The sequence below is a fragment of the Archocentrus centrarchus genome, chromosome 11 (assembly GCF_007364275.1).
Source record: "Archocentrus centrarchus isolate MPI-CPG fArcCen1 chromosome 11, fArcCen1, whole genome shotgun sequence".
Lineage (NCBI taxonomy): Eukaryota > Metazoa > Chordata > Actinopteri > Cichliformes > Cichlidae > Archocentrus > Archocentrus centrarchus.
Genome location: NC_044356.1, coordinates 9,470,216 through 9,490,083, shown reverse-complemented (window position 1 = coordinate 9,490,083; position 19,868 = coordinate 9,470,216). Strand labels below are relative to the sequence as shown.

At 42.8% G+C, this 19,868-nt stretch overlaps 1 protein-coding gene across 1 annotated transcript in view; it reads right to left on the bottom strand.

The window, feature by feature from the left end:
- The window catches only part of myo1g (myosin IG), an 83,036-nt gene that overhangs the window by 56,901 nt on the left and 6,267 nt on the right, over window positions 1-19,868 (bottom strand). Inside the window, exons 3-15 of the mRNA XM_030740957.1 lie at window positions 18,276-18,369; window positions 17,970-18,135; window positions 13,858-13,911; window positions 13,633-13,728; window positions 13,446-13,562; window positions 13,134-13,340; window positions 12,811-12,956; window positions 12,594-12,708; window positions 11,112-11,282; window positions 10,142-10,212; window positions 4,744-4,818; window positions 4,430-4,562; window positions 1,434-1,600 (exon numbers count right to left, since the gene is read on the bottom strand). Of these exons, the coding sequence (XP_030596817.1) occupies window positions 1,434-1,600; window positions 4,430-4,562; window positions 4,744-4,818; window positions 10,142-10,212; window positions 11,112-11,282; window positions 12,594-12,708; window positions 12,811-12,956; window positions 13,134-13,340; window positions 13,446-13,562; window positions 13,633-13,728; window positions 13,858-13,911; window positions 17,970-18,135; window positions 18,276-18,369 (1,612 nt within the window). The remainder of the gene's footprint in view (window positions 1-1,433; window positions 1,601-4,429; window positions 4,563-4,743; window positions 4,819-10,141; window positions 10,213-11,111; window positions 11,283-12,593; window positions 12,709-12,810; window positions 12,957-13,133; window positions 13,341-13,445; window positions 13,563-13,632; window positions 13,729-13,857; window positions 13,912-17,969; window positions 18,136-18,275; window positions 18,370-19,868) is intronic.

The window sequence follows — 19,868 nt, the reverse complement described above, 5'->3', positions numbered from 1 at the left end:
GATCGTCACCGTTTCTACCACCCAGGAACCCGAGTGTAGTTCCCTGATAAAGAGCCCACAGTTCCTGATGCATCAGAATCAGGAGCAGCAGAAGGATCACTGTCACTGTGATTTTGACATTTACAGGAATGTGCACATAAATTTTCACCCCAGGGTCAGAATGTTAATGCAGAGTCCTTCTTTGACATCCAGGGAGGACATCTTAATTTAGGGTATTATCAGCCAATTTAGGAGTCAAGTGTATAGCTCATATATTTAGTGAAAATGGCAATTTCATAACTTTTACCGTCTGACATTCGCCATCGTGCACCTGCTGAGAGGTTGTTAAGGCAAAAACTCAGGAGTTTATAGGTAGCACCAAAACAACTGAGCCTCACCACCCTCCCTAGACTCCGTATTTGGCTCATTGCGACTTCCTCCTCTTCCCAAAAATGGAATTCAAGTTGAAGCGTTGCTATTTTGACCCAGTGGAGGAGAGCCAGCAGCTGGTCAGAACAGGGCTTTTATCCTAAAATACCCGGGGTGCTCAAAGTGGTGCTGCACTACACAAAAAGACAAACCTGAAGGGAACAGCAACCACAGACAGTACGCAAGATGGACGTAAGATCTGAAAAGTGAAGCCAAAGAGCCTTAAACCTGAATTCATTTGAACTGCCAGCAGGGGGCGACTCCTCTGCAAAAAGACTTGCATCCTATGGGAAAACAGCTCCTCTGCTCTCTTATGATGTGATGACTTTTTTTGGCTCAGTCAACAGCTGCAGGTCATACTGAATAAAACGAAATGTCCATTATTACTGCAGAATGGAATATTTAAGCAGCCCTTCTCCCTCTTGATAGACAGTATGCTCACTGTTAGAGTTAGAAATGAGAAAATTAGATAACGACTTGTCCAACATGGCGACTCCAAAGAATTCATGACTTCAGTAACCAATGGGTGAAGGCATGGTGGCTATGTCCATCTTTTATATAGTGTACGACAGCAACCCAATTTAATTAAGGTGTTTAGTTTTGTTATCCATCTTTGAGCACGCCTTAAATATGAAAATATTTTTAGTCATGTTAGGTTTTATTTAAAGAGGCACCAACAGTCTAAATCTCTTGAGTAATACTTCCATCCAGGGTTGTGGGGGGATGGAGCCTATCCCAGCTTTCATAGGGCGAGGGGCAGGGTACACCCTAGACAGGTCACCGGCCTGTCAGAGGGCTCATTCACATAAATGTATGGTGTCTTTTCAGGGTCTGGAGAAGCTTTGTTTTGCATATAGGAAATGTTTTGCTCCAAAGAATATAAAATTACATGTCTAGTTTTTCTTTCTTTGGTACATATTGTACTTGTGGTGTTATACTCAGCTGCTGCAGAGGTAAAACAGAGAAAGTTTAAAAAAGTAAAAGCTGAAACTTTGTTTCTCTACACAGTAAACATGTCGTATTACCTCTGCAGGAATCGAGCGTAGGGCTGCCTGTAGGCGAAACCGGCCCTGCGTACCCTCACGTTCTCCAGCAGGCCGAGGTAGGCCACCTGGTGCTGGCAGCGGGCGTCATCAAACAGCACTGATGACTTCATTTCGTTGGGCTTTACACATCGCACGTAGTATGGTTCCTGCAAACAGAACAAGCTGTTCAGCTGTTATGTGTATCACTGGTAACTGGTAACTAGGACTTTATCATCTGCACAAACTTGAGTAGGTCTTTGATTTTCTCAACGTTCTCGTCACTGCTGCGATCATCACCGTGCAAGTAAATAAACTGAACTCAGCTTGTAAACTGTCACTGAGCCACAGACGAGCTGCAAAGCTGGCAAACTGAGTTCAGTGACCTTATTCAGACTTGCAGAATGCGTCAACAGACGCCACAGTGAGCAGCTGGGCCTCACAACAGCCCAGCCCCACACAGCTACTCACTAACAGCACACAGAGTGGCACATCAGATGAGGCATGGCTGTATGCCTGAATCCTGACTGTTACAGCTGAGGGACACTAACTGAGGCTACTGTGTTTTCACTGATTTGTCCATTAAACACAAATAAGACGGAGCACTCTCTGATACAAACACAGATCCTTCTGCATTAGTTCGGCAGCAGTTTAAGAAAATGTCAGAAAATGAGGGCTGGGAGGAAATAAGGTGGAAAGCCTCAACACAGGTGCTTCAGCACAGCTGCTGAAGAAAACTGTCTGCTCTTTGAACATGACCTAAAGAAACAACCTTCAGCCATGGGAGTTTACTTTCATTTCATCTTAGCCACATCGTGGCGGGATGCTACAGCTGCCCGGCAGCAGGCTATCCCAAAATAACTGCAGGAAATGTCAGACTTCAGTCAGTGAGACGAGGCCAGGAGAGGTGAGGTGCATACTTTTTGCACCACCTCCACCTCCTTCTCCTCCTCACCAACTTCCAAACTCCACAGAAAGCCAGAAAGGATGAGGATAACCTAGAAAACTGCTACTCTCTGACACCATAAGAAGCAGAGTGCTATGTATACATGTAAATGTTATGCACCATCCAAAGAGACATCACACAAACACACTGGCAGTCTGAGAATAGTCTGTGAGTCATGCAGGCTTACAGGGACCAGAGCCGCCTATAACTGGTGCAGAGCATCAGTACAGACGGCAGAGTAAACTGGGGAGATGATCTACGCTGGCACTAAACACAAACTCTGACACAAAAATATCAACAAATCAGTTTTCAGAGCATTGATTCGACTTCAGTCCCTGTCCTACAAAATCAAAGCACAGAGGAAAAACCAAAATAAATGTTGCACCGGACTCAAGTTTTCAAGTCTGTTTAAAGAAGCGTGTTATATTTCTGAAAACAGCATGCAAAAGAAATGCAAACCATAAAATTTTAGGCTGGCTGTAAAGCTAATGTGACAGTCATTCTACATAGCTAAATCAGGCAGCAGCTAAATCCAATCATGACAAAGGAAAACTAAACTCCTTTGAAGCTAACAAGCTTACAGGAACTCAATAGTTAAACTGGCAGAATTTTAACTGGTGAGATAGGCATAGCCACTTAGCTTTAGTTAAAGCTAAACCTAAACTAAATGATTCAGCTACAGCTGTTTAGGGGCTTTTAATAAAACTACATTTTAATGCATCTGTATGGAGCTAAATTGGGGCCATAAAGTTTGTTAAAAAATAAAAAAAATTTTTGAAACAGAAAAATTATTTTGAACCCAAAAAAAATTAAAAGAGGAAAAAAAAAGTTTTGCAACTGAAAAAAAAGAAAGTGAAACTGGAAAAAAAAAATTCAAAGCTATTTTTCATATTCAAGTTTTTTTTTGCACTTTGATTTTTTTTTTTTCGGGTGAAGACGAGGCCATGGTGACTAGAGCTCCGGTCTAACACTCCCGCCGCTCAGTCTGGCAGATCTTCTGCTTTACTTTGAGAGCATGGGAAATCTCCAACACGGACTTAAAATGCTGTGCAAATCTGTCAAGATCACATTTTTTCCTCTGAGATTCGAGTCGTGTATTCACATAAGCATGTTATCTTTCAAAACCAATCAAATACATATAGAATAGCGATGATGCGGTAAAGACATTTCCAGTTCCCACGGTCCCTGAATGCAACAGCTGGGACTGTGTTGCTTGTGAAATTTTTTCTGGTTAGAACCCTGAACTCATCTAAAGCTAACAAGATAGGCTAACCAGTGGTTACTGGTGAGATAGCTGCCACCAACAGTATTGGGCCACCAGCACAATACACCTACAGTAGCTGCTTGGCCATGGAAACCCATGCCATGAAGCTCCTGGCATACAGCGTGGAGCTCTGTAGTTATTGAATCAGCAAAGTGTTACTTTTAATTTTTTTTTTTTTTTAAACTTTCATGTACTATGGTCCTCAGGACTCAGTGACCACGTTCCTAAATGCTTCCACTTTCCAGTAACAACACTTAAGAGTTGTGGGGGAATATGTAGGAGGGAAGAAATGTAAAAAACTGGCTTGTTGCAGCCGAGGCATCCTATTTACAGTACCACACTCGAATTCAGCGAGCGCTTTAGAACGATCCTCTCTTTTACAAATGTTCATAAAGGCAGACTGCATGGCTAGGTGCTTGATTTTATAAACCTGTGGCAATGTGACCAAAAACACCTAAATTCAAAGATTAAGAGACTGTGTGGCCCAATGCTTTTGTCCATACAGTGTAGCTTTAGGGTAGTGAATGGGTTAACTCTGGTATTAGTCATGTTTTATGTCAATAGCTCATTTAAAGGGGTAGTGGTTAAAAGAATCAGCTTAAGAACGATATAAAGCAATGGTATGGCCCAGAAATCCCTTTTTTCACATCTGTACTGCTTCTTCATTTACTACTCTTTGGCTTTCCGGGCTTTAAACATGCATGAATTCGCTGAAAATACATCCACAGCCTCCCCCAGAGGTTAAGGGTAAAAAAAAGAGGAAGTCAATAACAACTAGAAACTACTGACCTTGCAGCCCAGTTTATCAACCAAAGCCACAATGGAGTTCTTGAACAGGGTGGCAGCAGTCAAAGGCCGCTTGGTGACCTCTGTGATGCTCAGCTGACCATCTGGCCACATCTCCTTTAGGACTGTGTTGGCACTGTGAAAAGCAAGAAAAGGGGGTAAAAGAGTAAATAAAGGACACCATCAACTGGGTTAGCAGAGGAGGGACGTGCAGACAGAGTGAAGAAGAAACTCATGTATACACATGACCCAGTTATTGAACTGTCAAGAGCATTATGTTGCCGGGAAAAAGTTTCAGTGATGCTTGTGTTTGGCACCTGTTGTACATAAGACGCTTGAAATCTTGGAAGAGCAGGTCCTTGTTCTTGTCCAAAAAGCCCTCGACGGAATATCTGCAATGGACGTAGAGGAAGTAATATGAGGATAATTATTTAGTAATGAGAGGGAGGCCCCACTGAAGAGCACTTGGAGTAAAGTGGTGTGCTACAAAAACAATCAGGATGCTATATTTGCAAGACGATCCGACAAAAATAGAGTTTAAGGAGTGTCTGCCACTCAAAGGGTCACTGTGGTTAACTCCACTCTGCGCTACTAATGACTCAAAGACCTCCGGCAAAGGATTAGAGCAGGAGTCATGCTGCTTAGTCAATTTACAAATTAGGAACATGGTCAAATTCCCCCCATGGCTCATGTTCAGATAAAAAAGACCTGTCTACAAACTAATCTGCCTTTTTTTCCAAACTGCTCAGTTGGTTTTGATGAGGCATCAGTGGGAGGTCATGGGCACATTGTAAGGCACAGTTACATAAGCCGTCCAGCCCCGGGGTATGAGCCTGCTGTAGTGTAAGCGTTGCCTCATATAAACCTCTCCCTCTCATTCACAGTGTTACAATATAACGCACAGTGTGGATGCATCTCTGACTTGAAAAGTCCATCCTTTCTGTTGGACTGTACGTGTAAGCGGTAGTGAAGGAGCTTTAAAATCAGTGAAAGCACCAACACAAGAGTGCACAAAAACACTCCCCTATAGTTAAAAGTAAAAATAAATAAATACAATTCTATGTACTTTTCTACTCTTATCATCCACTTAAAGGGCTTTAAACTCCAATCCACACTCACAATAATTACACACTGGAGGCGGTTTGGGGTTCAGCGTCTCACAAAAGGACACGCGTACATGCTGACTGTCAGAACCATCTGAGTGGTGGAGGATTTGCTGGTTCTCAAACCTTCTGTGGCATGGAGAGCTTATGCCCATTACCTTATAATTGTTTTTTAATTTATCATTAACGATAATTAAGATTCCCACCTGAATTTTACTTAACGTGGAAGCACCGTAAGCCTGCAAAAAGACTTCCAGTGTTATAGAAGTCTACGAGAAAACAGACTTCACCTGATTATGTATGTGCACACATACCTTAATAAGTACATATCCTTGATCACTCAAAGTCCCAACCATTCATTTATTTATACTTTATAACACATTTCTTCTGTCTTGTTATTACTTTTCTCTGATTTCCATGTTTTTACTGCTACTGGTTACTGCTGTTATTATATTATTATTACTGCTGTAAATAAATATTATCATCATTATTAATTACTAGTATACTTGCATAACAGACTAAGTGCATTTCCATATCTGCTCAAAGTCCCAGCCTTTCACTGCATCTCATTGATTTATTTCTTTATTGTCTTTTTTGTGTGTTCCTTCATTTGATGTGCTCCTTTCCATCTCTGACTGATGCAGAGTGGGACAGCGTAGCGAGGTAGCCTGGTACCCAGGGTGGCTGTGGAGGAGAGGCCAAGGGAGGCGGAACCTTTTTGGTTGCAGTTATTAAAAGTGGGCTTTCATGGTTTACTCCTTCAAACACAACCAGGCTCACAAGTCTGTCGGTGCCTAAAAAAACTGGCCCCCTCCTCGGGGTCTGGAGGCAGTTTTTATGGGGGCTAAACCCTCTGGGTCAGCCTCCTCCTATAAGGGAACAAAATCAGGATGATCCTGAGAGATGAAGTAAATTATTTCAAATGATGAAATAAATAAATGTTTACCCAACACGAGTACCTGTGCTGCCTGTGCTGCATTAGAGTCCAAACAACAAGAGGCCACAACACTCATTTACAAGGACGGGAAAGATGGTGGGATGGGTCAGACAGGAGAGGACAGGCAGAGAATAAAGGCAGCAGGTCTCCTGAGACGTGGCGATGATTTAGATGAAAGTATATTAAAGTATGAAGGTCAAAGCTGGTGGAAGGAAGAAGGTGAGTGGCACAAGGTGAAGGTGAACACATATATGAAGAGAGCGAGGTGACAAAGAGCTGAGATGTCCTGCAATATAAAGCTGTGGAGTGTGAATATGTGAAATTGTATATCTTTCGTCAAAGTGCTGCATGTGCAGGTTAAAATACTGCAGGGATTTAAAAATGCGGATGGCAACGAGAGCCAGGTGAGTGTTGCAGTACAGAAGGAGGAGGAGGAAGCAGGATGAGAAAAGAGAGAGGAAAAGGAGGAGGAGAGAGCGAAGTAGGTCAAAGCTTCTGATAGAGGTGGTTTGGTGAGAGTGGAGAAGGGGGGGCCAGCGGGTGGTGAGGAAGTGGGTATATTTAGCCAGAATAAGGAAAGCCTGAGATGGGATGGGATGGGACAGGGGATGGTGCCACCAGGAAGCAATATACGAGAGGTGACAGCTCAGCTGGAGAGACCCCGTCATGGCCCTGAGGTGAGCAGGGGCCGAATGATGGGGACGCGCAGTGACAGGGACAGCCATCTGTCATCACCGCTGCAGGTCTGCGACACACGCTCTTATCCAGCCCGTCGTGTCACTGCTGGCTAGAGTGGGATGCAACTGCATATCCAGACCCTGAGGATGTGGTTTTTCTAAGATGCTCATGACAAATAAAGTTAATATTCAGTGGTTTAACTCTAAAAACTCAGTTACTGTGGTTCATTACGGGTGCGTCTGTTTCTGTGGCAGCACAGAGCTCTGGTCAGCAAAATTAATCTGCTTATCTTTGCAAAATATTTGGTTAAAGAAGCTCGGCAAAGCTGCTGCATATGGCAGGGTAGCTGCTAACTTGCTAGCCGGGCATGTGATAGTGACAGAGACGCGATACTCAAAGAATCCCAAATTTAAACCTGTGGGAAGAATTCGATGAGAGGGGCAGAAGCGCCATTTCTTGCTTGGTTGCTAACAGGAAAATATATATATTTGCTTCATCAGCATCTGTACAGTTATTTCTTTTGTGCTACTTTGTTACATCATCACTTAACAAGCTGAAGTGCATCTCTGACCCGATGTGCCAGACGCTTTGTTACAAAGACAGCATCTGGGAGAGTGTTTCAGGGCAGGTGCTCTTTCAAAATATATCTACCAGGTATTTGGATGAACCATCTGTTTTTCACTGTCTAACTGGCTACTTTCATCCAATCAAATCAACAAACCACAGAGAGCTAGATGAAGCTGATGGAGCTTTGAAAGGCAGCAAGCAGTCAGCCTCACCAGACAAACAGCGTGTTGTTAGAGGATTCTCTGTAAGGAAAATCACAGGCTAACGTTCTTGGCTAAGGCTGATAGTGATCAACCAGCTGTCGTTCTTCATGAAAGCAAGCTTGTTAGTTTAAAATAAAATCCTCCAACTCAAACAGCTACTTGCACATTAATGCATTGGTAATTGTTTTGTTTCTTTTGCTGCTATAAAGACTTTTTCCTTTATATGTTTCAGGGGAATACATTAAGTGTGGGTGAGAGCGATCCTGGGCTTCAGATAAAATTGTTCTGTGTTTCTGTGTGTGTGACATCCTGTTAGCCTGGATTTCCCAGAGTCAGAGAACCTCAATAAACCTCCTTCAGTACTCCTTGATTACTGCTGCTGGATCACACAGAGACAAAATTGTCTCATCAGTTGGCTCCATCCCTCATCATCCTCTTCCACTTGTGTGTTCCCTTGACATATTAATGCCTTTCCCCGTCTAGATTGAGGGCAGTACACGTGAGCTGTGGGGATCCAAAGCCACGGCGGGCAACTGCTGGCCAGGCGCCTCATCTGGCCACCGCAGTGTTTAAATCCCGATAAGGAAATGGAGCAGTGATGGAAAAGGAAGCTGAGCAAAGTGTTTCATCTTTAGTCTGTGTGTCATAAACCAAACAATCACCAGCATCAAATAAATTCTGGCTTCAGAGCAGGCTAAAATCTAAAAAACTCCAATATGTATATATCAGTTTTATAGCCATACATGTGATTTATGATATAATCTATTCTGTAAATTGTGTTCTAGCAGCTCAGCTCAGCCTCCTGTTTGACCCGAGTAAAATATAATTTTGCAAGCTGCTGCCAAGGTTACTTTTTAATTTTAGTTTAGTTTTTAATTTTTATATTTAATTCAGTTAGTTTCCAGAGATGCCCTGCTTATTTTAGTTTAGTTTTTGTTGCTTAGAAGTTTCTTTTTTAGTCTGGTTTTTATTAGTTTAATCAATCTATGCATTTACTACAGGGTCAGGGCTGCAGGAGCATACATACACAGATACCCAGACCTCCGTATCCCAGGCTGCCTCCTCCCAAACAGTGAAGTATTCAAAGCCAGATGAGAGACATTACTTCTCCAGTGTCCTGGGTCTTCCCAGAGGCCTCCTCCCAACATGTCCCAAACATCTCACCTAGGAAGCATCCAGGAAGTCTTCTAATCATATCCTTGAACCATGTCAACTGGCTCCTTTTGAAGTGGAGGAGTACTAGCTCTACTCTGAATGAACGAGCTCCTCCTGGGAAGCTTATTTTGTATCTTTTGGTCACTACCTGCAACTCATGGCCACAGGTGAGGGCAGGAAATCAACACTGTCATTGTTATCTGTTATTTCTATTCATCATCATCTTTTAGTTTTGTTTTTATGTGTAGTTACAGTGAACTAAAATAGCCTTGGTCACTAAAGACACAGTCAGTGATGGATGGCTGTGTGTCTCTGTGCGTTAGGCCTGCGATGGACTGATGTGTAACCCGCCTCTGCCTCCCCAGCTGAGATAGACTCCAGCCCTCCAGAGACTTTGAACTTAATATTTCAGACATAAAAACTTAGAGGGGGCTGCATGGTAGCACGCTGGTTGCTGTCGCCTCACAGCAAGACGGTCCTAGGTTTGATTCCACCTTGGACAGAGCCCTTCTTTGTGGCGTTTGCATGTTCTCCCCCTGTCTGTGTGGGTTTCCTCCGGGTATTCCGGTTTCCTCCCACAGTCCAAAGACATGCACTAGGTGGGGTTAGGTTAACTGGTGATTCTAAATTGCCCGTAGGTGTGAATGGTTGTGTGTCTCTCTGCGACAGGCTGGCGACCTGTACATGTTGTACCCTGACCCTCGCCCTGGGACAGCTGGGATAGGCATTGTGTGTACCTGTCCTTGTTTGTGTGTAGCTGAGTGAACACATGTACCCTGCTGTAATCTGTGTTAAGATTCAGTTTCTACAAGTATTCATTACTTGGATACGGTGAAAAGTAACCACATCTTTACAGGATTGCACAGATTCTTGCTACATATTCAGCTCAGTAAAGCTGTCACTGGGCCAGTGGAGCCCAGATGACGCCACTGCCACGAGCTGACCTCTTCTAATATGATTATATGGCTTACACTTGTGAACTCAGCACAACGTGTCATTTTTTTTCTTCTCCACAGAGGGGGCCACGGGCTGAAAAACATGGCAACAAAGAGCGCAAAATGTAGCGACTCACGTGACGTCTCCGGCATAGTGACGAATACGGAAGTGTTTCTTAAAGTCCATGGATTTGTCAGTGGGGCAGAGCTGGAAATAAGAGAAAACAAGATGATCTATTAGCTCAGTTACACACATCTCCCATTGTACAGATTCAACTTTAACAGCAGCTGTGGAGGTCCTGCTGTTCCTAAAGCATCTTATGTCTGAAAGGAAAAATATTGGATAAACTCTGCCCTCTACTGGCGAAAACTCAAAACTGCACCCTTTTCTTTTTTTTTTTTTTAGGTAATTCTGCCTATTTGTATTCTCCTCTATATTTAAATCAAGCCTAAACATATCAGTTTGTACAGTACTGTACAAAAGTCCTGACCCAGCCCTCAGTTCTTTATATTTTGCTAGGAAAACATGACACAGGTGCAGTGATTTATTGAACACGGTATATAAAATATTCAACATCTAAGGTAAAAACAGTTTGTACAGTTCTCACAGTATTTGGTGTGGTCCCCTTTATTCTTCATCACAGTCAAAAATCTCACAGCTTTCTTATAATTTCTTTAAATATAAATATTTCCTTTTTTTTCTCCTTTCAGGTTTACTGTAAGTCTAATGAGGATATGTTGACACCAAATTACCACTTCCCTCTCAGTTCATTCTGAGAGTTAGAGATCCTTTTTTTAAACCACGGCATTCAAAGATGTTCTGCTTTGTAGAAAGACTTAAAAAAAAAAAAAAAAAAGATCCTCTTATATTATTGTGAACTGGCAGAAGTGTTAATGAAAGCCAGGGGCCAGTCATTATGAAAGCATGTGCAATCATAAATAAAATTATAAATAAAAAAGTGCTTAAAGTAAACAGCTGGAAGAAGCAAATCCTTCATTGCTAAATAAGGAAGTGGCCTTGGCAGAGGATGGGCTCTGTATATATGAGGTTATTTATCCCGGCGTACATGTTACATAAGGAGAAAAGATGTAGTCATTATTTCTCACCTTGCGGGAGGTGTAGTGGGGGTGCTGTGCCAGTTTGGTGTCCATGGTGTCCAAGCAGACTGTGTCAGTGACTTTTCCAACAGTTAGGCAAGCCTCATCCAAAATGGAGATGATGCCTTTGTGGGGCTGCTCCACCAGGTCAACGATGATCTGGTTGTTGAAGTACTCGATCTGCACAAAAAAAGCAGTCACATTACTTTGTGACTGAAGCGGTCGGGCTTGTCGCTGCATGAGAATTTGCTTGTTGTGCGCTTTCTTTGCAGCTGCGTCCACACACTGTGGGTCTGAGGTTTTTGGTCAGTTCCACGGGTTTGCAGTCACTGTAAAAAGTCTGTGAGACACCCCATAAAAACGCATGCACACTTTGTTGTGTATGTGATGCCAAAATCAACTACAGCTCATGAGAATTAAGGAGAGACTAGCAGTGATGTGGCTACCAGAGACTGCGGGATGAAGATGAGTGACTGAAGCGACTGCAAACGGGAGCGAAATAAACTGTTTATTGATTTAAGAAAGTGCGTTAAAGACATTAGAGGGTTACATAAGTAACCAGTCATCTGGGTTTTAATCTCACATGAAACTATAAGAGTTTCTGATTTTGGTTTGCACCGACCGACTATGTCAACTAATGTCTAAACAATGTGTGTCAATAAAGATTTTCAATTTAAATATTTCATTATTCAGCATCTAATCTGTGATTTAAGTGTTTAGATCAACATTATGAAAGCTGATGTAGCAGCAGTGCCTTAAACCTGTACTCTTTTAAAGAGGAGTCATTGAGCTCATTTGCTAGCTTCTCATTGTTTCCAGGTTATCCTCAGTTTCACAGTCAGAGCAGCCTCTCACTCGCACTGACAATTAAGTGAGGGGCTGATCTGACTGTGGGGAGCAGAAATGCTGCGTGGGTTATATATTTATACTCTTTTCTGTGAAAGTATAATTAAAACATGAATTTGAGATGGGACGGAAACCCCACAAGTTGACGTTGAAGGCAGGCTACACTTTCCATCTCTCACCCTGACCTTTGCATACACCTACACACACATACACACATCACATTTCAGAGTCACTATGTAGGAGTTTATGTTTAGTTTTGCATGTTTGACAGTAAAATATTTCGTATTAAAGTCGTACGGGGCTTTGGTATCGAGTTCATCCTCTGTCTGAAAAAGCTGTTTTAGCGCCTCTCCTTCAAACTCAATTTTCAGCTGATTGTCTGCTTCTCTCAAACAGAAGGTCTGAACAGCAGGTGGGCGGGGCTTCTGTGCTTACATATCTCCTGCTTTGTAGCAGAGAGCCAAGAGTAGAAACTGTAGAATAAAGTGGTCTGAAGCCTGATCTACTGGCTATGTTTAATATGATTATAAACCAGTGGAACTGGATGCAAACATGACAGAAACAATGGAAACCATAATAGGTCCATTTGAGGAAGAACAAATATGGCGGCTCTTGCACAAGTGCTTGTGTTTGTGTTTTCCTCACGTGTTGCCAGGTGATGCCTTCTCTCTGGTATTCGTCTTGTTCCTGTCTGAGGATCAGCTCGATGAAAAGCTGCTGCAGCTTCTCGTTGCAGTAATTAATGCAGAACTGCTCAAAGCTGCCCAACAACAGAGGAACAAACACTTGAGCAACAATGTCATCGATGACTAATATTCACAAGAAAGATGCCGGATGTCAAAAACAGTGTTGTGACACACACCTGTTGTTGTCGAAGATCTCAAAGCCGTAGATATCCAGCACACCAATCACGGTGTTTTTCCCGTGCAGCACCGGGTCGTAGTCCTTCACTTCAATGATGCTGTTGATGCGGCTGACGATCCAGCCAAACAGCCTTTCATAGAGCGCCTGCAGCCGGGAAGAGATCAAAATAATGTGACGACTGATGTGAAAATGAGATAAAAGGAAAGCGTGTCGCAGCAGGTTGTTAACATAATATCTTCGTCCTCGGGAGCTCAAACACGATTAATCTTCCTAAACTCTAAATCTCATCCCGATGAGCTATTTTGGGCCTGTTTCGGGCACCTTGGCAAAAGCATCCCGTCCAAAACAGGCATCCTGCTCTGTGTGTCCCTTTTCGATGACCTCGCCGCCACCGGTGGCCACCGTGCGGTACAGGAGGCTCTTACTGACGCTGTCCGGGTCTGTGGCTGTCAGATCTGAGATGTGGCTCACAGCTTCATCTCCCACAATATTAACGCTCTCGCCATCGCTTTCAAACTGCATGTTGCCCTGAAAAACAAACCGTTACATTGCCCTGGATGTTTGAAGTATATTAACCTATGCATATTTGACATTTATTTCATTTCATGGAGCGACGTCTGAACTGTAACTTACCAAAAGCAGAATGGTGGCGAGGATCTCATAAACTGAGGTTATCTCCTGTTTTGAGAAGCCAATAACTTCCAGTGCACTCATCACCGCTTTGTGGCTCGAGCGATCGTTGTTGGAAGTCTAGAAATGTATGCGGTTTGTTTAATTTTCCTCAGTTATTCAAACAAAACTCTATAAATGATATACTCACAGCAGTCCCAGCTCCCTCTCTGGTGTACACATAAACAGCAGGATCGTTCTGCAGGTGAAATGACTGCAGCATTTCCTCAGAGCCGCCACGAAGCAGCTGTGGAAACACCGAAAGAGGCATCAGTGGGCAGGCGATGATTTTTATTCCACTCGTGGAGGTTAGAGTGCACAGCTTCGTTGTTGCTGAGGGGTTAATGTGGTCATGTGACAGCACACTGCAGTTTACCTGGTAGAAGGAGTGGAAGTTCCTCTCACCGTCTTGCTGTTGCACCACCCTGGACTTGAACAGGGAAACAGATTAAGGTAGAAAATAAAAAAGTGCCTCCTCAGACACGTTTACAGTGTTATACAATTACTCTGATGACCAAATGTTTTCAAGATTACTCTCTGAAGTCAAGTGCAGCTGCTGTAACCAGTGTTAGGGTCATTCCTCAAAAGAAGTAATGCACGCATAGTATTTGTTTCCTTTATAAAAACAAATGAATTACTTTACTTATTTCCTGTAGAAGGGTAATACAGTAAACTACTTCATCCATCTCCTGATCTAATTCCAGGGTATGAAGCTGATCCCAGCTGTCATGGAGCAACAGCATGGACCGGTCACCAGACCAGCAAACTCAGGACTACCAGGTGATTAATCACCAGTTAACCTAGCAGGAGTACCTATACAGGACTTGAACCCAGGACCTTCTCACTATGAGGCAACAATACCAACCACCATAGTACCGTGCCATCCTTGTTATACTACATCATGTTATATTTCTGTTGTATTTCATGGCCTGTGAGCTTACCAGTAAACTTTTCATATGCCCACATATCTGCAGAAATCCTTACCCCAATGAGGACACTTCCTTACTTTAGAGCACTTTTAACACAAAGAGTGGAGCTGCTGCTCCTCCACAAAGAAAGGAGGCAGCTCAGGTGGTTCAGGCATCTGACTAGGAAGCATCCAGGATGCCTCCTGTGTGAGGTGTTTGGGTGTTCTACTGGAAGGGAACCCCAGGGCAGACCCCATGTGTCAGGGTTTGATGCTGTGCCCGACAAAGCAGAGGACCTCAAAGCAGGACTCAGAAGACACAACTAAAAATAAACTTAAGATTTATTACTTTAACTCAGAATATAAAAAACACTGGATGGGGAAACAGCAAAACAGAAACACTAAACAGTCAGGCACACAGACAAACGACAACACAACAAGAACTGAGGGGAAATGCAGACAATAAATACACAAAGGGATAACAAGGGAACAAGCTACAGGTGAGGGACACAGCTGAACATAATTACCCAGACAGACAAGGGGAAGCAAAACTAAACACAAGCACAAAGGACTATGTCTCTGTAGATTCTCAGTTATCCAGGTCATAGTAGTCTCTGGAGCTTGAAAAAGGCGACTGGACTTCTTTTTGTTTCTTGAAGACGTTTCACCTCTCATCCGAAAGGCTTCTTCAGTTCTCAACCAAATGGTGGAGAGACCCAGGTATTTAAACCCCTGTGGGCGTAGTCCCCTGGAGGTGGTTATGACCCTCTATTGATCATGTGCTTGAACACATGTGCCCAGGTGTGAAGGGGGCGTGGGTCATATTTAATCAGTGGTTTCAGTTGAAACCAACTTAGGACTCCGCTCCATTGTTTCCTGTGGCCTATTGAGGTCACTGGAACAAAGGTGTGAATGGGGGTTGAGACGTCTGGGAAGGGAGCTCAGGACAGCACTGTAAGCGGGGGAAAGTTGGTGACGTAATCCACCTCCTCTGTTCAATGATGGTTGTTCACAGTGGACATAGATGGCTTCTTTCACTCCTCTTTCAAACCATCTGTTTTCCCTGTCCAAAATGTGGACATTGGCATCCTCAAAAGAGTGCCCTTTTTCCTTCAGATGCAGATGTACTGCTGAATCTTGTCCTGTCGAAGTGGCTCTTCTATGTTGTGCCATTCGTTTGTGAAGAGGCTGTTTGGTTTCACCAATGTAGAGGTCCGAGCACTCTTCACTGCACTGAACAGCATACACTACATTGCTGATCTTGTGTTTGGCGGGTTTGTCCTTGGGATGAACCAGTTTTTGTCTTAGGGTGTGACTTGGTTTGAAGTATACTGAGATGTCATGCTTGGAGAAAATTCTTCTGAGTTTCTCTGACAAGCCTGACACATATGGGATGACAATGTTGTTCCTCTTGTCCTTCCCATTCTCTGTAGTTTGTGTTTGGCCTTCATTCCTGTGCATCTTAGCTGATTTGATGAAGGCCCAGTTGGGGTAACCGCATGTTTTGAGGGCTTGCGGTTACCCCAACTGGGCCTTCATCAAATCAGCTAAGATGCACAGGAATGAAGGCCAAACACAAACTACAGAGAATGGGAAGGACAAGAGGAACAACATTGTCATCCCATATGTGTCAGGCTTGTCAGAGAAACTCAGAAGAATTTTCTCCAAGCATGACATCTCAGTATACTTCAAACCAAGTCACACCCTAAGACAAAAACTGGTTCATCCCAAGGACAAACCCGCCAAACACAAGATCAGCGATGTAGTGTATGCTGTTCAGTGCAGTGAAGAATGCTCGGACCTCTACATTGGTGAAACCAAACAGCCTCTTCACAAACGAATGGCACAACATAGAAGAGCCACTTCGACAGGACAAGATTCAGCAGTACATCTGCATCTGAAGGAAAAAGGGCACTCTTTTGAGGATGCCAATGTTCACATTTTGGACAGGGAAAACAGATGGTTTGAAAGAGGAGTGAAAGAAGCCATCTATGTCCACTGTGAACAACCATCATTGAACAGAGGAGGTGGATTACGTCACCAACTTTCCCCCGCTTACAGTGCTGTCCTGAGCTCCCTTCCCAGACGTCTCAACCCCCATTCACACCTTTGTTCCAGTGACCTCAATAGGCCACAGGAAACAATGGAGCGGAGTCCTAAGTTGGTTTCAACTGAAACCACTGATTAAATATGACCCACGCCCCCTTCACACCTGGGCACATGTGTTCAAGCACATGATCAATAGAGGGTCATAACCACCTCCAGGGGACTACGCCCACAGGGGTTTAAATACCTGGGTCTCTCCACCATTTGGTTGAGAACTGAAGAAGCCTTTCGGATGAGAGGTGAAACGTCTTCAAGAAACAAAAAGAAGTCCAGTCGCCTTTTTCAAGCTACAGAGACCACAAAGGACTATCAAAATAAAACAGGAAGTAACCAAAGCAGGTACATCCAGACTTGACACATAGAGGGAACCTAAACATGACCAAAACAGAAACCTAAACACAACACAGGGAAACACCGGGAAGTCAAACCAAACACAAGACACGAGACAAGGGACTAAGACACGAGAACAAAACAGAGACAGGAACAATGACAGAACAAGAGGACAAGAGAAGTGAAACATAACACAGATAATAAAACATAACCGAAAACCATGATAACCTAAAATCCTAATTCATAACTCAAAAACACAACTCAAAGAAACAAGGCACACTGGGCCAACAGCCCAGGATCATGACAATATGTCTCTCAGCTGCACCCCCAGAAGAGCTGGAGGAGGCAGCTGGGCAGCATTTCATGCTTAGACTCTTGCCTCTGTGACATGAACCCAGAGAGGCAGCAGCAAATGATTGGAGGGATGCTGCACTGCAGACAAATGCAGTGCGATAACATTAATGTTTTACTTCTGCTAGGGTTTCTCAATAACGCGTTCAACAAGTCTGAGACAATATGGTATATACCTCCATATATGTTCTCAATCTAAGTGTAAATATTAGAGCTGGAAGGATTAGTCCAACTAAACCTGCTTCATCAATTTGAATGCATTTGTTGCATTTTGTGCATTGATATTAAGGTAAATAGAATATATGGTAACTTCAATTTCTAGTGTTGCTTAAAACAATGCAAAAGTATCATCATGCAACTAAGACCAGACCACCTAGTTTTGTAGTAATAAGGCGAAAATCTCCAGCACTGTGTCAGTATTTCAGTTTGAGATTTTTGTGCAGCTCCGAGACAGCGTGGTTATTTCTGCCCTCTGAGAATAAATCATGGCACCATCATTCAAACGAGCTCTGAGTGTCAGACGGTTCTTTAACAGAGCGGATAAATACAGCAGCATCAAGTACCCCCAGGTGAGCGATTCATTAACACGCAGCGGCAGCAGCACAGAGGCTTCACAGGCACATCTATTCATGGATGTTCCCTCACACCTCTTTGTTATCACCTCATGAAACATTCATATTCAGTGGGAAAGATGTAATTTAAAAGCTAAATGAGAAGAACTTTTTGGTACTTTTCTGCAGAGGCTCGCTGTGAAGTGCCCTCCCTCTGCAGTTTAAACTTCTTCATCATCTCACCTTTTCCAGCAGGTAGTTGTTGATGTGTCCTCCAGTGGGATCGCCATTAAAGTTGAAGTTGATGTCCATGTATTTGCCGAAGCGGCTGGAGTTGTCGTTCCGATTTGTCTTGGCATTCCCAAAGGCCTCCAGCACACAGTTGGACTTCAGCAGCACATTCTTCACACTGATTGATCACGTTGTGGTAACCGATGATAGAAACATGCAGGAATCGCGAGGGAGGTGAAATGGAACAGGGTAAAGGCGGGTTATTTATGGAAACATCAAACTGAAATAAAACTCACGAATGACCGTGTGAGGGCTCACCTCTCGACCTCCGCCCTCTGGCTTGGGTTTGTGATTGCTGCAATGTACTGCATTATGTATTTACTGGCTTCTGTTTTTCCAGCTCCACTTTCACCTGCAACACAAAAAAAAACCCTGATGAGCAGGTCAGTGAATTAGCAAATCAGAATACTTACACAATGTGAAAAAAAGCAGGATCTCACTGAAATGTGGAAAGATGTTTTTTAGCAACATGTCAAGGCAGGAATAATCACTGTTCATTTAAATAAGATCATATTTGATGATAACTTGTAAAGTAGTGTCCATAATAAACATGAATTAAATGTCCAAAACTACCCAGCTGAATATTAAAACTGCAGAAAGCGGACCTCTAGAGAAACCCAACACCAGACTAATGCTGATTTGTGTGTGTGAAAATACTTCAGTGCTGTTTATTTGGCTTTAAGTGTTAAACCACACTTTCAAAGGGTGCTGTCCCCTGTTTAACCCTGTGTCTGTGTAATAATAATTGATGCAGTCATTTGGTGATTGCATTTGTACAGTCAGTGCCTGTATCTCAATTCTGTGGATTTTTAGTGTTATAACACAAAAGAAAAACTTGTTTTTTAATCCAGATTTTAAGTGAGCCATCTGTTCACATGATGATAGAAAATCAGTTTAGTGATTAATACTGAATAATACTGTGGTAATGAGCTTATTTGGAAGAGTTAAAAGTATAATATCCATGCTTACCACTAGCATCCAGTCACTGCATGCACCCAGCAGCTAGCTTTGAGCTTAGCATCATGCTAGCTAATGTTGCATTTTAAATGTTAGTATGCTGTTCAGTTAAATGTTGCCATATTATAATGTTAAGTGTTGAATAAACTCTAATATTAAATGCAATATTTTTATGTTAGGTCAAAGATAAACCTAAATAACTGTAAAATACAATAATAAAATACAGCAAAAAAAAAAAAAGTTAGCTAACTGCTATAACTTTAATTTTTTTGTTTTAAAATACTGAGAGTGAAAATCAATCTTCTGGCATACCCACATTTTTTTAAAAAGTATTGCAAACCTACAAATTTATGAAGTGACTTTTACAATAGCAAAATCCTAAAAGTAAAAAACAGCTACAAATTATCACCCACCACTTTGTCAGGCACACCTGCTCAGCTGCTCATGAAGGCAATCTAATCAGCCAATCACAAAGCAGAAAGCCAACATTTAGCCATGGACACCTCAAAAGTAACTGGTAAAGTTCAAACCAAGCCTCAGAATAGGGAAGAAATGTGATTTTGTAACTTTGGAAGTGGTATGATTGTTGGTGTCACATGGGCTGGTCTGATTATTTCAGAAACTGTTGATCTGCTGGGATTTTCCCTCATGAACATCTCAAAGGTTTACAGACAATGGTGCGAGAACGAAAAACGATCCAGTTCTCTGGATAAAAATGCCTCGTTGATGCCAAAGATGATAGAACTGATCAGCATCTCTGAAAGCACAAGACCCATGAAACAGATGGGCTGCTGCAGCAGAAGACCACATCAAGTAGCACTGCTGTCAGCTAAGAACAGGAAACTGAAATAGAAAATTGGGAAAATGTTGCCTGGTCTTCTGAGTCTTGAATTC